The sequence below is a fragment of the Triticum urartu genome, chromosome 2A (genome assembly GCF_056163025.1).
Source record: "Triticum urartu cultivar PI428250 chromosome 2A, HENAU_Tu73, whole genome shotgun sequence".
Lineage (NCBI taxonomy): Eukaryota > Viridiplantae > Streptophyta > Magnoliopsida > Poales > Poaceae > Triticum > Triticum urartu.
This window is the reverse complement of record NC_141874.1, coordinates 736,908,520-736,924,038: the sequence shown is the minus strand read 5'-3', so window position 1 is coordinate 736,924,038 and position 15,519 is coordinate 736,908,520. Positions and strand designations below refer to the sequence as shown.

Sequence of the window (15,519 nt, the reverse complement as noted above, 5' to 3'; positions counted from 1 at the left end):
TTCATGTAAAGGGTCGTAAACCAAACGGCCTTATCACTGTCCTGTTGAAGGAGTTTTGGCCGGGCCTATTCTGCCCGCGGCCAGACAGGGACCCGGATCTACGGGTTTTGGCCGCGAGCTAGGGCCACTACGAGGCTTCCCACCACGTGGAGTACGGGACGGCCGCTAAGGCCGTGATCACCAAATTTTGGGTAAGTTCTCTTCTGAATCACTTGTCTTCAGTATCGTTCATAGTTTATCATTGAATCACTCAATTCATGCCTTGTTTGCTTTTGGTTTTATGCATGATTGCAGGAACTCTATAGAGTTCTTGACGAGCACAAGGCCAGAGCCGACGTGGTCTTGCTGGCAGCTGCAAAGAAGAAAGCTCGTCAGTTGCAGTACGAGGTGCGCTGGGTTGCCGTCTCGCACTACTACCACACCTACCTTCATCAAAAGATGAGCAAAACTGAAGCACAGAAGCAACGACTTACCTTGAACAGGGAGCAGTTCATGAGGGTAACTATTACTGACTTTTCATTCCAACATATAAGCAGTCAATTTAATTGTTTCGTGCTCAGATGTCATGCTTCCAAAATTTGCATAGGTTATTCCTCCTTGGTGCTATGCAAAGGATGACGGATGGGCGAGTTTGGTGGATAGGTGGCTTGGCGACGATGCAGAGTTTGCTGCCAAGAGTAGCAAGGCCCGGGCTAACCGTGGAAAAGACAAGACACGCGGCCAAGGAAACCGGAGCCACTGGGGCTTCAAGGCCATGAAGGTATATCTATATGCATGATGCATTTTTGTTCTTCTTTTTACCGTCATGTTCTTATGTATGGCTAACTTCTGCTTGACGTTGCAGGAGGACAAGTTGAAGAGGCCGCTCTCAGACATGGAGTCATGGAAGATGGCCCATGAGCAGAGTGATCACAAGGCCGGCGAGAGCCAGTACTACGGCAAGACCAAGGTGCACCTGGAGTCTTACACTCAGCAGTTTCAGAGGTTGCATCTGCCTGGTCCGGATGCTCCTAACGTCGCCCAGTCTCAGATCAACGACACATCGGTGGTGGCCATCCAGGCGAAGTCCCATGGCCGGTACCCGTGTTTCGATGGCTTGATCACTCCTTCGGTCTCGTACACAAGGCTTCGGGCTACCAACCCGAGCCCGTTAGAGAGTACGGGGCATTATCAGCCTCCCTTAGCCTGCCAGCATGCTGTAAGTACTTCCCCCTTTTCTTCTTTCTCTCTAACTTTCTCAGTTTATTTTCAGCATTGCCCACTTAGAAACAACCTAAGTTTTGTAGGCATATAAGGCCTTTGTCGAGCATAAGAATCTTGAGGTGCGGGAGTACTTGCAACGAGTGAAGGCAAACGATGATTACAACCGTCAAATGATGGTGGTTAGTTTTGCCCTCTTAAAACCAGGCTAAAATTTGCACTTTCATTCCTTCCGACCTTCTAGTTTGCTTGTTTAACTAACATCCAGGCTATGTTGGCGTCTTGGACTAATCGCACGGATCCACCACAAATGGGACCCCCACCACCACCTAGCTACTGGAGAACCCCCACACGTGCCCATGTTCGATGAATGGGTGTCACTAGGCAGTGAGACTCCTGTTAGTACATTTGCCCTTACAATCTCTTCATTCAACACTATCATATCATATTTACCATTACAATCTCTTCTCAAACATGTAGGGGACTGGCAGCTCGACTCCAGTCACTCAAATCTGGCAAGGAGGTGGCGGTCTTGGCGGTGGTGGTCTTGGCGGTGGCGGTCTTGGCAGTGGTGGTCTTGGCGGCGGTGGTCTTGCCTGATGTCGATGATGGTACCCATGCATGTGGCCGTCGTGCCATACTTTTCATGCTCCTACTTCTTAGTTTCTTTAGATGACGATAATGATGTTCCATGTCTTGCAATACTTATGTTCATGAAGTTTCGACGATGATGATGTTGATGATCTTTAGATGATGAACTTGAGTATCTTTAGATGATTATGATGATCTTGAGTATCTTTACATGATGAACTTGATGATGATCTCGAGTACCAGATGATGATCTATCATATTTCTGTGTATATATGGATACTGTCATATTTTGTGTCTTTGAATGCCGTCAATTTGAACGAAAACAGAGAAAACGGAAAAAAATAGAACAGATCTATGCCGACGGCCAGGCCGTCGGCGTAGACATGGCCAGGAGCACCCAGCGGCTGCCACGTGGCATTGGTATACCGACGTCCTGGCCGTCGGCTTAAGGTGTTAGTCCGGTAGTGAGATTAAAGAAAAAGGTCAACGGTAGTGTATCGACAATGTTTATTTCTGCTGGTCTAAATATATATAATGGTGCATAATTGTCAGATAAGCATTAGTACTCTTACAAGTGTATAAGGAAGTGCAAATGGATTCTCACATATAAGTAGTACAGATGCATAGCAAATACAACTGTTTTTGTGACGAAATTACCCCATCCCTTCCGTTTCAGTGCTCTTGGCATCTGCAAGCTGAAGTTTTACTGAACCAAACCAAAATAAGTGCATACAGAATGCCGTATAATCAAAAAGTAGCACATGGCGCTTATCTATGTACTCCCTCCGTACCGAATACTTGTGAAATACTTGTAGTTGAGGGAAACTAGTATCAACATACTTGTAGTTGGGGGAAACTAGTACAAGTTCCCCCAACTACAAATATTTTGGTACAAGGTAGTACCAAATTGGCAAAGAAGCATAATGTGGGAGTATTTGAAATGGAACCACGAAATGAAATAAAAACTACACCCGCAGCTGGTGCCCAGGTGATACAGTATCTAGCGCTTATTAAGCTACCAAGGAAATTCAGAATACAACACAGCTTCACTTCAAAAAGGAAGGGGATTTAAAAAATAATAATACAACGCTGAAACATTACTCTGGCCTCTTATTTGTGAGGGGACCCTGTTCCATACATCGAGCAGTTTTCATCCTTCAAATAGTTCTCCCAACATCTCCTTCAAAACTTCAAGACTACTCCTTTGGCGGCCAACATATTTCTCTAGCTCCGGATGCTCCTCTAGGTAGTCGCCGTAACCTGAAATGACTCTTTTGGTGATAGTTTTCCGCAGCACACCTCTGAGCTGTGGGTCCGGAACCTTCCAGAACTTCTGAGCCTGGTACATTTTGTGAAATGCCGACTCGAATTTGGCCAGTGAAGAGGTGTTGATCCAACAACGGATCAGTCGAGGAAATCTCGATTTTGGTATGCATGAGAGCACATGTCCCCAAGAAACATCCAGATAACTATCCATGTACTTCTTACACTCAGGCGGAAGTGTGAGGTGCCACAGGTCAGGAATGAAAGATCTTGATGACTCAAACACCACATCAGCTACAAAATAGGAATTGTTGAGCAGGAATAGATACCGGAGGCTTTGATCCGAGCATGACTCTGATTTTGTGAAGAGCAGACCCTTAAGATAATCGATTGTGCCATCGATCAGGCCACCAAGGTTTTCAGTGTTGTCGGTCGGTGCAGAGTGTTTCATTGAAGTCCGTGCATTCATCATGGATACCACGCAATCCATGATGAACCGAGTGTTCCTGTGAACCTCGCCTCCTCCTCGCGGGATCTCGATAGCCCATGAGTCATCTTCCTCCGCGAGTGTCCTCACCTCCTTCATCATGTTTAATATGATCTCCCATAGTTTGTTTCCTTCTCTCTCTAACGTGGCACCTATCTCGTTGAAAATGCTCGGGGCTTCTGAAGAGATCATGTGCGACGCATGACAGACACAGATAAACATGTCAAGCACGACCTGCAGCTTCTCGGCTTCGAGAACAGGGATGATGTTGTCCACGAATGCCAACATCTCAGTGATGCTTGCTTTGCCAAACCGGGCGACCGCTGTCGTCCCGTGGAAGGCGACGACTACCAATTCAGTGATACTGGCGACCATTACGGTAAGAGCTCGGATCCACCTCTCGATCAAGTCTTGTGGTGTGCACTCCGGCTTGTCTTGGAGCAGTCGCCGTAAGCCATGCTTGTCGTGGATTTGGAGAACCCAGCCGACATCAAGCTCCAAGAACCAATTCTCCAGGGCATGGCCCGGGGCTGGGCCACCACCGTGTTTGAATGCTGGTGCGGATGAAGCGTCGTGGAATGCTTGGACCATGCGCTGAGTGTACCCGTCGCCGACCATTCCACGAGCTATCCTCTTGAGCTCTTGTTGGCCGCCGAAGCACTCCAGCCGTCCAGCGGCAGACGCCGAACCGGAGGAGCAGCTGGAGTTGTTGGATAGGTAAGAAGTTGAAGCACTGGAGTAGCTGGATCCGCTATGACCGAAGATAGTCGATCTTCTCTGCGCTCCGGACACGGCGACCGTCCGAATCCAGTCGCCGTAGAGGCCGAGCGGCGGGGAGGCGGAGCCATTCGTACTCTCCTCCGGCACGGCAGCGAGCCGCCCCGGCCCCGCCATGCTGCTACTTTGTGGATGGATGGACGCCATTGGTTTGGTTCGATGAGATTGGCAGGGGAGAAAAGGGCCACCATGTGAAGTGCAGTATATACTCGCAGCCCGAGCGACGAGAATCAAGTAATCAACCCCATGACGACGACCGACGAATGCAAGACCCGGGTCAAGTCAAGGTCAAGTACTGGAGCCGCATGATGACGGTAGGCGGCCACACCAACAGCTTGAAGGCGCCCGCACATGGACACGGAGTGTCCGCTGCCGAGCTCAATTACTTCCTGATAAATAGTAAAATCGAAACAAAAATATTAACCAAATCAAGAGTAAAATCGAATTTTTTTAAACAAATCAAATTATTCTCAAATTTTTGTGTGATAAATTTGACAAATGTTTTGTATGCTTGTAAGAATTTATCATGAAATGCCATTTGTGAAAGTCATGGAAAAAAATAAACAAAATCAATGCTCCAAAAATGATATTTTTATGCATTTTGGAGCCTAAATTTATTTTTTGCCACAATTGCACGAATATCATTTCGTGATGAAATTTGTCGAGCATACAAAATATTTATCAAAGTTTACCACAACATCTTTAGAATTATTTGATTTTATTATTATTTATTTTGATTTTACTGTTCATCAAGGAGAATTGAAGGGAAAAGAGGAATTTCACCCTCACATACCTTCACGAAAGGCAGCATGCCGGGGCAACTAAAAGTTCTATGATGTTGCTGCTACAGGCGGGGCCCTGCGGCAGCTTGAATCTCCTTGAGGATACCGTAAGTAGCATGTAGCAGATTTATTATGCTCAACACGCATTTAAACTACATATAACCACATACTCCTCCCCTTTTCGTTTTATAGGGCTTATCTGAAAAAAATTATTTTTCCATTTTGTAAGTCTTAATTTTATTGCTCTTATTCACATGTTCATATTTGAAGTGCATTAAATCATTGCATCCAAGGATGAAGAAAAAACTCACCAATGCATATAAAATTTCTTGATCATTTATTGGTCATGCATGTTACAACTAATACAATGGTAAACACAATTTGAGACTAAATGAGTTCATTAATTGAGTACTTTTGTAAAGTACAAAAAATATTTCACCCATGTTAATGAGATTTTTGAATTAAGCATTATAAATCAGAAGGAAGGGCGTATATAGAAAAAAAATGCATACTACAAGTAGGTGTAGTTATACCCACGTCTCATTGAAAAATAGTAACGATGGCAAACCTCGGTGTCCGTGCACCATATATATTGTTAGAGTTGTGTCGAATATCGTGTACAAGGTAGGTAACAGTTGGACTTGTAGTTGTATTGTGTTTACATAGGATATGGAGTCGTGTCCAATTAGGACAATTGTATCCTAGGCCTCTCATATATAACGAGGGTAGACACACGATGTAACCTATGCCAATATAATAGCACAGGAACGCAGGGGAAGCCGGCGACATGTGCTGGCGTCCAGGGCGACCGGGTGCGGTATTGTAGCGGTGTCATGGGGAGGAGCGCCCATAGTCAGGCCCCGGGGATATAGCCATATCGATGAATCTCGTTAACAAATCTCGGTGTCGTGTTCGTGCGATTGCTAGGTCTTCGGATGATCGACAGAGTGACTCGGATTTATTCTAACATATATGGCAGGATTCCCGCATCCTAGTATTGACAAAGATAAGTGCATACAGAATGACGTATAGACAAAACTAACACACGGCACTTACCTATGCATGAAATTGACGTAATCTATGTTAGCTTTTTAATCTTGATCATGTATCTTCATGTTTATTTTAGTCTTGCATGCAGTAGTTGCACGTAGAAAAATGTGTGCGTGCGGAGGTACGTGTGATGCGTACGAGTCAGTAATTTCAGATAGCAGAAGCATGCATGGAGAAAGTCCGAGCTGCCGCATGCAGCGCATCATATGCCATGTTGACGATGCACGCGACCTCTTTGGATGCCCGGACTTTCTCCATGCATGCGGATGTTGACGATAGCGGATGTACATTCTCCTTCCTGTGAACCTGGACGATGGCATCGACAAAGATGAGCATTGTTGAGACGCTCGTTGTGACAAACTGTGCGGCCGCTGGCGCGCCGCTACCGGCAGTGACCAGCTCTTCATCGATACTGGCGACAATTATTATGAGAGCTCGGATCCACCTCTCGACCACTTCTTGCAGCCAATACCCAGATCCAGATTGGAGCTGGAACTGCAGCGGTTTGAGAACCCAGTCCACGTCGAGCTCGACGAACCAATTCCTCAGCGCAGGGTCCAGGCCAAATGATTCCGTGAGAGATACACTGTCGAATGCCTGTACCATGCGCTGGGTGTAACCTTCGCTGCCCATTCAGTGAGCAATCTTCGTGAGCTCGCTGATACCCAAGTCCGATGAGCCAACGGACGCCGAGTTGGAGTAGGCGGAGCCCGGAGGTGATGGATCTCAAGGCACCGGAGTCGCTGGAGTAGGTGGATCTGCTCTGATCGGAGAGACTCGATCTGATGCACCACTCGGGGCCGACGACGCACACGCTACGGATGGACTCGCGGTAGGAGTTGGGCGGCTGGCCGAAGGCATCCGTGAAGCCGCTGGTGCTCTCCTCCGGCACGGGAGGAAGGTGCGCCGCCGTGCTCTCCTCCGGCACGGGAGCAAGCTGACCCGCCGTGCTCTCCTTTGGCGCGGAAGCAAGCTGACCCGCCGTACTGCTACCTTGAAATAGGGCTCTAAGACCGCTAAACACGCTTGACAGGTGGTATGCCATTTCTCTACTTTGTGAAGCTCGAAGAGATTGGTAGGGGACAAAACTATAACAAGTGCCGGCCGGGCCGGAATCAACACTAATGGCTCATGATGTGACCTCTAAACACGCTTGACAGGTGGTACGCCATTCTTCTACTTTGTGAAGCTCGAAGAGATTGGTAGGGGCGAAAACTATAACGAGTGCCGGGTCGGAATCAACACTAATGGTCATGATGTAACGATAATTCCGAGGGAGTTTCCATTATAATTTAAGATAAGAACGCCGATTGCCGGAATCACATGACAGCGACCAACGACCACACTAGCAGCTGTTAGAAGTACGTCCGGTGCATGTCGTTCAGCCCCCACGAAGTTGTTGGGGAGCTCAGGTTCCATGGTATCCCCTTATCTAACAACTCATTTTCTGCATTGCGATCCATGCAGTTATATTTGTTTTTTTTTTGTCTCCCTAAATAAAACAACACGTGAACTTCAAATTTTTCAGCACAACCGAACATTCTAATGGCAATGTGAAAAAAAACTTTGAAAGTTATACTAAAGGAGCACAAATTAATTTGTATCTAAGTGAGTAGAATTTTTAAAATAAATTCGAAAAAATCATTATTTGTTTAGAAGTATTAATTAATGTTAAATGTTTTTAGTCAATTTAAGAAATATGAAAAAATCAGGAATTGTGGATTTGAAAAAAAAGTGTATGAATAAGGAAAAAGTGTATGAATAAGGAAAAAGTTTATGAATTTGAGGAATAATCACACATTTTAAACAAAATCAGGAATTTTCAGTTACAAACAAAAACCAAGTAAAAACTGGCTGAGAACACATGTAGGAAAAGAAAAAAAACGGGCAAGAATCTTCTGTAAGGTTCCAAAAACCGGTTGGGAGGCCGGCCGAACACTTGCTAGGAGCGGGTCTGCGCCACGTACGCCATTTGCCGCCTTCACCGTGAAATAGGTTCTCCACTCGTTACCATCATCTACTTTGCACATAAGCTCCTCCTTCCCGGGATGGGGGGAGGCGGCGGTGATGCTCGGCCGGTGCCGGTCCAACGTCCTGGTGCGGAGGCCGGCGGCGCTCGCCGTGGTGGTGCCGCCTCTTGGCGGCGGGGCGGTCCGGTGGTGCTGGTCGACCGGTGGCGTGTCCCCGGCCCAGATCTGGGCCCGTAGGGTCCCTTCTGGGTCCTTGCGGCTCGGCTCTGGCACGACCGCGACGCCTTCTGTATGGGAAGGCAGGGGAGCGGCTTGGACTGGGACAGCGACGCCGACGGCGTGCCAGCTGTTGAGCGGAGGCGGGAGCTGTCCGGGCCTTTGAGGGCCCGGCCGGGCCTGTGGGGCCACGGGCCCGGTAGGCTCCTACTATGGCGTCCGGTCGGCTACCGTCGTGGACGGTGGAGGTGGGGCCCTCCTGTATGCCGACGGTGCTGCTGCCCTAGTCCCGGCTCCTCTTCTTCGTTGTGCAGACCATCTTCGCGGTGTCGTGGTGAGACATCATGGGAAGCTTCGTGTCCGTGTTGGCGTAGGGTGGTGGTCGGTTTGGTGGCGAGCTCCGAAGTGCCTGAGGTAGAGGCTGGGATCGGGAGAAATCCCTGTTGGCTTGGCCGACACCGACGCGGTGGCGCCTGAGGGTGCCGCCGGACCTTCCTGGAGGGCGTCGGGGCTACCCTTCCTCTCTCCTCGCCGTGTACAGGGGGAAACCCTTGGCAGCAGCATCGTCATCGTCGCGTTCCTTCTTGGAGGTGTTGATTGGTACCGGCGCTTCGGAGTCTTGGAGCTTGGTGGGCGATCTCCGGTGGACGCAGCGGTCACGAGGCTTCGTTGTTTTTGTCGATCCGCTGTTCGGCATTTGTTTCTTTTTTTCTCTTTCATTTTCTTTTGGGCGTGATTGTTCTGCTTCCGCCCCAGCTGCTATCATTGATTGTATCGGATGGTTGCTTTGTAATACAAAACGGGTGGAAATCCTTTTTCTTAAACAAACACTCCGTTCTTATTTATTATCTTTTCTTTTTTGGTTTTCTCTATATTTTATTGTTTAGTTTTCTCTGTTCTTTTAATTTTAAAAATTGTTTTCACGGTTTTAATAAAATAATAAAAAGATGGAAATTAAAAAGGAATAACCAAGGAAAAACATCAAAAACCGGACAAAACAACTTCCAAATAAATAGTTGCAGAAACCGCCGCTACCTGAAAACCCCACAAAAACCTCGCTACCTGAACCTTTGAAAGTTATACTAAAGGAGCATGAATTAATTTGGATCGCAGGGAGTATATATTTTTAAATAAATATGAAACAGGTTCATTATTTATTTAGAAGTATTAATTAATTTTAAATATTTTTAGTCAATTTGTAAAATATTCTGGATATTACAGATTGTTATTTTTTAAAATAATATTTGAGAATATGAAAAAAGTTACGAATAAGAATAAAGTTCATGAATTTGAGGAAAAGTCACACATTTTAAACAAAATCGAGAACAGTTACAAAAAAAACCATGTAAAAACCGGCTGAGAACACACTCAGGAAAAGGAAAAAAAAGAGACGAGAATCTTCTGTAAGGTTCCCAAAACTGGTCCGGAGCTTCAAGAAATGCAGTATTCTAAATGGGCCAGCCGAACACTTGCTAGGAGGGGTCTGGGCCACATACGCCATTTGCCGCCTTCAACATGAAATAGGTTCTCCACTCTTTACCATCATCTACTTTGCACATAAGCTCCTAAAACTTTAAGTTCAAAAATAATCTCCGAGGGTCCTTTTTAAGCCAAAAACAAAGCTTTGAGCCTAGCATGTGCCAAATTCCGCGCCAGAAACAGGTCCTGCCGACTGTAATAGTCTTAGTTATGCGGCGTACAGGGAAAATGACCCCTTGGGAAGAACCAGGAATTTAAATGCTACCGTTCTATAATAAGAAACGTAAAGTAAGAGAAAAGTATGTAAAACAGACTCTGTAAATGTGCATTGGATTTGGTTTTCTCGTGGAGCATACAAATGACTTATTATTGGACGAAAATTTGCAAGTTTACAGGTCATAAGATCACTTACATCCGCAAATTAACAAAAACATGGAAATGAACAAATTTACCGAGAGGGGATTTTCAAGTTTTGAACGGTTCAACCAAAAAAAGGTGCGCCGGCGGGAATATGCAAACCGGCCCGACCCGGCCCACTTTTGACCACCTGCCCTCCTCCTCTTCGCCGTCCATGGCGGCCACGGCCCCTCTCCCCCCTTCATTCCTTCTCTTCCCTCGACGCCGGTCCCGTCGTCCTCGACGCCAGGTAACCCGCTCAAATCGATTCCCCCTCAACGTCCTTCTTCCCCTCTCCGGGCGTCTGTGTTTCGCTGCAGCTTCTGCTTGTTTCGTGTCGCGCAGAAGGGGTCCGAGATTCCGCGCCGAGGAAACAGCGGGAGATGAAGGAGCATGATACCCAAGTGTCCGCCGTCGTGGAGTCCTTGCTCGTGAGGGAGGCGGTCGGCCCTCCTCCATTATGGCAACTCGCTCCAGATTCCCGATATAGTACAGATTTTAGCTCTGAACTTATTTTCAGCCTGTCTGAAGTTCTGAACACATGGCTGTTGCACGTCTTGTTGCGCGCCCATGGGATTCTGACATTCTGTTATGATTATACCATGACCGCAACTAGGCCAGGTTATTCGTGCTCGAGACCACCGTTAGGGTGCTGTATTTCGGTCAGGGTCTGGTCTCTGAATTGTGCCTGCGCATATGGTTTTGGCATAGTTGGTATGCTAGTTCAGTACCTGTTTTGTTGACTTTATTATTGATTTTGGATCAGCGTATATATCGGCGCTTCACTTGTATGAGACATTTGGCTCGTGGAGAAGAGCTGATTATGTCAAATTGCACTTTGCTGGAAGCATGAATGGTTTCATCACCTCTTAATCATGGACGTATGTTGACAATCCTTGTATATCTGTCCATCCATTGTTCTATCAAAATGGACTCTGTTAATTTGTACATATCCTGATTCCTCTATGTAATCATAATTTCTTTAAATGAATTGAACCTACTGCTAACTGAGCCCTTAAGGCCTCTTTCGGTTCATAGGATAGAAATATCACAGAAATAGGAAATTTGTAGTAAATGAGATGTCGTGTATCTCAAATCCTATGAACAGGAATAGGAAAAGAGAGGTCCTTCGATTCACGTCATAGGATTTTTCTCATTGAGTCTAGGCTAATGTTTATTTTTCGTTTGAAACATGAAGGATAGGACTAATTCCTTTATAGGAATAGGATTCTGTTCCTACAAACCAAAAGGCTTTTTCCTATAGGAATCAAAATTGCTCCAAACCAAAGGAGGCCTAACCTGGGCTCTGCATAGCCTTCTGTTGGATTACGTTATTGCATAATTCTTACTTACTTACGACTCTTGGTTCATATAAGGAGCTGTGTGGCAACTCTGTCTGGGTTGATCGCTTTCTTGTGCTGTTTAGTGCGTTTTTTTTCACTACATGACTGTTCCCATATATAAATGCCGAGCCCAAGGAGGGCATGCGAGTAGACATATTTCTGAATGTGTTGAGAGGCATGCATACTCAACTTACGACATGTTCCGTAAACTCAACGGAGGTAAGACAACCTTAATGGGCTAACTGTTATTCCTGATGTGGAAGTTTTGTAATGATAACTTGTACAATAGCTAACCATCACCTTCTGCTCTATGTGTTTTTTATCTTGGATTTCACGGAAAATAGTACCCTGGCATTGAATATTAGTTTACATATCAACCTTTGTTTCCCATGTTTGAACTAACTTCTGTTCAAAATTTATTGACCTAAGGGCCTGAGTGCCAAACCACTATCACTTTGTAAGGCAATCCTTTCTGTAACTCATAACCTTATCCTTTAATTTATTTTTGAGCTTGTGATTCGTAATTCCACCGTCCATCAGGTAATGTGGGCTAGTTTTTCTTTTTTAACAGAGGGGTTGAAGAAGTTACCAGCTCCAAAGGCAGCTATACTGTTACATGAATGATGACCTTTACCTGGTAGGCCCTTGTGCTGGCTTATTTTTTTTCTTCAATTACTATATCATAGAACAACCATTAATAGCTATGCTTACTGCTTGTTTCCTCACATGAGTTTCAAACATCAAGAATTCATGTTCGAGGAGGCCTAAATTTTGTATAGTTCTCATTCCTCTCTTCCTCTTAACAGCTTTCTTGAATTTATTTTTTCAGAAGGTCAGGGCTAACTGGATGTGTTTGCTAGTGCCACTACTTGCTGGATTTCAGTTGATCGTTATACTGCCTATGAAGAATTCGAATTCTCCCCTTCATTGCTCCACTATAAGATTATGAATATGAAGTGCTCATTGTTTCCCATATCCCATTGCAGATAACTTGTATAATGCATTTGTCAATGTGCGAGAGCGAGACGATGAGCCGGAGCATCGGACGATGATGAAAGCTTGTCAAACACATGTAAATCTCCATTCTCCCCGCTTAGACCCATAGAAACTGATATGTGTAATATAGGAAATTTATTTGAATTGGTCTATAGATTATAATGGTGCATAACAATGTATTAATACTCTGACAGTGTATAAGAAATATAAATGAATTTTTACATATAAACAATACAGTTACATAGAAAATATAACTTTGTGGTAAAGTTTTCCCATGCGTTTGATTGACCCTTGCAAGCAAGCTGAAGTTACTCAACTAGATGAACATAAGTGCATACAGATGCTGCGTAAAATCGAAACTAAACGTGGAAATTATCTATGGATGAACTTCTTAAATCCTGAGGGAGTCTGAATGAAATCGCCGCATAACCAGAATGCAAAAGTATTTGACATGGAATTAGAAATCAAATCAAAACACAACCGCAGATTGTGGCCAGTTGACATGGGTATCTGGCGCTTAAACTACAAAAAAAATACAAAATACTACTTTAATTCAAAAGAAAAAGAATCAAAATGAAACGATGACACTGTTGGATAATGAGCAACTGTATTCTCAGGAGGGCCAAGGGCCAATACATATACAAGTGTGTGGTAAAGTGCAAAAGACCCCTTATACAATGGGGATTAACCGAAAAGGCCTATACACATCTAACACCCCCCCTCAAACTCATGGTGGGTCGACAACACTGAGTTTGGAGAGAAGAAAATTATGCTGCGCTCGAGTCTGTGCCTTCGTGAAGAAGTCTGCCAACTGTAACTCAGAGGGCACATAGTGAAGAGCGAGAGTCTGATCTTGCACAGCAGCACACACAAAATGGGCATCCACACCGATGTGCTTGGTGAGCTCATGCTTCATCGGGTCACGCGCAATACTGATAGCGCCAGTACTGTCTGACAATAAGGGAGTCGAGGTAGTAGCAGACACACCAAAATCCTCAAGTAGCCACCGTAACCAGATCACCTCAGCCGTTAGCATAGCCATGGCACGCAACTCAGCCTCTGTACTCGAGCGAGAAACTGCAGTCTGTTTCTTGGTCTTCCAGTCAATAAGAGAGCCACCAAGAAAGACACAATAAGCAGACAACGAGCGTCGATCAGAGGGATCACTAGCCCAGGTAGCATCAGAGTAGGCCTGGAGCTCAAGAGAGCTGGAGCGGGGAAAGAAAAGGCGATGAGAGATCGTGCCACGAAGATATCGTAGGACACGGAGGAGATGACTATAGTGGACTGAGGTGGGGGCTGAAACGAACTGACTCAGAATGTGGACGGGATAGGAGATGTCAGGACGCGTAACAACAAGGTAGACAAGACTGCCAACAAGGTGACGATATCGAGTGGGATTAGGGAGAGGGTCACCATCAGAGGAACGAAGCTGAACGTTGAGCTCCATGGGAGTCACAACGGTGCGCTCATCACCTAGAGCAGCGCGAGCAAGAAGGTCATGAATGTATTTTTCTTGGGAGATGTAGAAGCCATCAGAGGTCGAGGAGATCTCAATCCCAAGAAAATAGCGAAGTGGACCAAGATCAGTCATGAGAAACTGGTCGCGAAGGCGAGCCTTAATAAAGGCAATGTAATCGGAGTCATCACCAGTGATGATCATGTCATCAACATAGAGAAGGAGAAGAGTCCGACCACGAGGAGACGTGTGAACATACAACGCTGGATCATGATTACTGGGCAAGAAACCAGCGGCAGTCACCACAGAGGTAAAGCGCTCAAACCAGGCGCGAGGGGCCTGTTTGAGACCATATAGGGAGCGGCGAAGTCTACAGACCATACCATCAGGAGCATAGTACCCCGGTGGTGGCTGCATGTAAACCTCCTCACGCAACTCACCATTGAGAAAAGCGTTTTGAACATCAAGTTGAGAGATGGACCACTGACGAACAGAAGCTACAGCAAGAAGAGTGCGGACAGTGGTCATGTGGGCCACAGGAGCGAATGTCTCATCATAGTCACGCCCCTGCTCCTGCTGAAAGCCACGGGCTACAAGACGAGCTTTGTAGCGCTCAAGAGAACCATCAGAGCGAGTCTTAAACTTGTAGACCCACTTGCAGGTGATGGGACGAACACCGGAAGGGAGGGGAACCAGATCCCATGTGCCAGAGCGCTCAAGGGCAGCAAGCTCCTCGACCATCGCAAGCTGCCATTCAGGCTGAGTCATGGCAGTGCGATAGGAAGTGGGCTCAGTCAAAACAGAGAGACCGTACCGATCAGGGGAGTAGCGATCAGGCGGAGGGCGAGGCCGAGCACGGAGGTTATGAACTGGAGGAGGTGTGAGAGGAGGTGCACCAGAGGTGGAAGGCTCGTCAGAGGAGACATCCTCAGTACGAGATCGTCGAGTATAGTGGAGAGGAAACGGTGAGAGAGGGCGACGGACTGGAGAGGATGGGGGAGAGGTGGAGGAGGAGGATGGAGATGACGGGGTTGGTGGTGAATGAGAAGGAATGAGAGGTGTCGGAGGAAGAGGTGACACAGGAGGCACGTAGTGAGGTGTATCGGGAAGGAGAAGGAAAGAAAGGTCATCGACAGAGAAACTCGAGGAAGAAGAACGTGGGTAGTAAGAACGAGACTCGTCAAAAGTCACATCACGCGAGATGCGCAAGCGACGACCTACAGGATCCCAACATCGATAGCCCTTGTGCTCATCGCTGTAGCCAAGGAAGACACACTCAATCGACTGAGCAGTTAGTTTGGTGCGTTCTCGGGGGGCAAGAAGAACATAGCACACACATCCAAACATACGAAGAGCTGAGTAGTCCGGAGAACGACCAGTAAGACACTCCATAGGAATACCACCCTGAAGAGCAGTCGATGGCTGAATGTTGATGAAATAGGTGGATACGGAAACAACCTCAGCCCAAAAATGGGGTGGAAGGGAAGCAGCAATCATTAGCGCACGAGCC

At 46.3% G+C, this 15,519-nt stretch overlaps 1 protein-coding gene and 1 pseudogene across 1 annotated transcript; one reads left to right on the top strand and one right to left on the bottom strand.

Annotated features, from left to right (window-relative positions):
- LOC125531672 (ubiquinol oxidase 4, chloroplastic/chromoplastic-like) overlaps positions 1-12,606 on the top strand; it is a 70,223-nt pseudogene extending 57,617 nt beyond the window's left edge.
- LOC125528322 (exocyst complex component EXO70B1-like) lies at positions 2,505-4,478 on the bottom strand. Its single transcript, XM_087540338.1, has one exon. The coding sequence runs from the start codon at positions 4,463-4,465 to the stop codon at positions 2,942-2,944; it is 1,524 nt and encodes a 507-aa protein (XP_087396464.1). The 5' UTR covers positions 4,466-4,478; the 3' UTR covers positions 2,505-2,941.
- Positions 12,607-15,519: the final 2,913 nt, after the last annotated feature.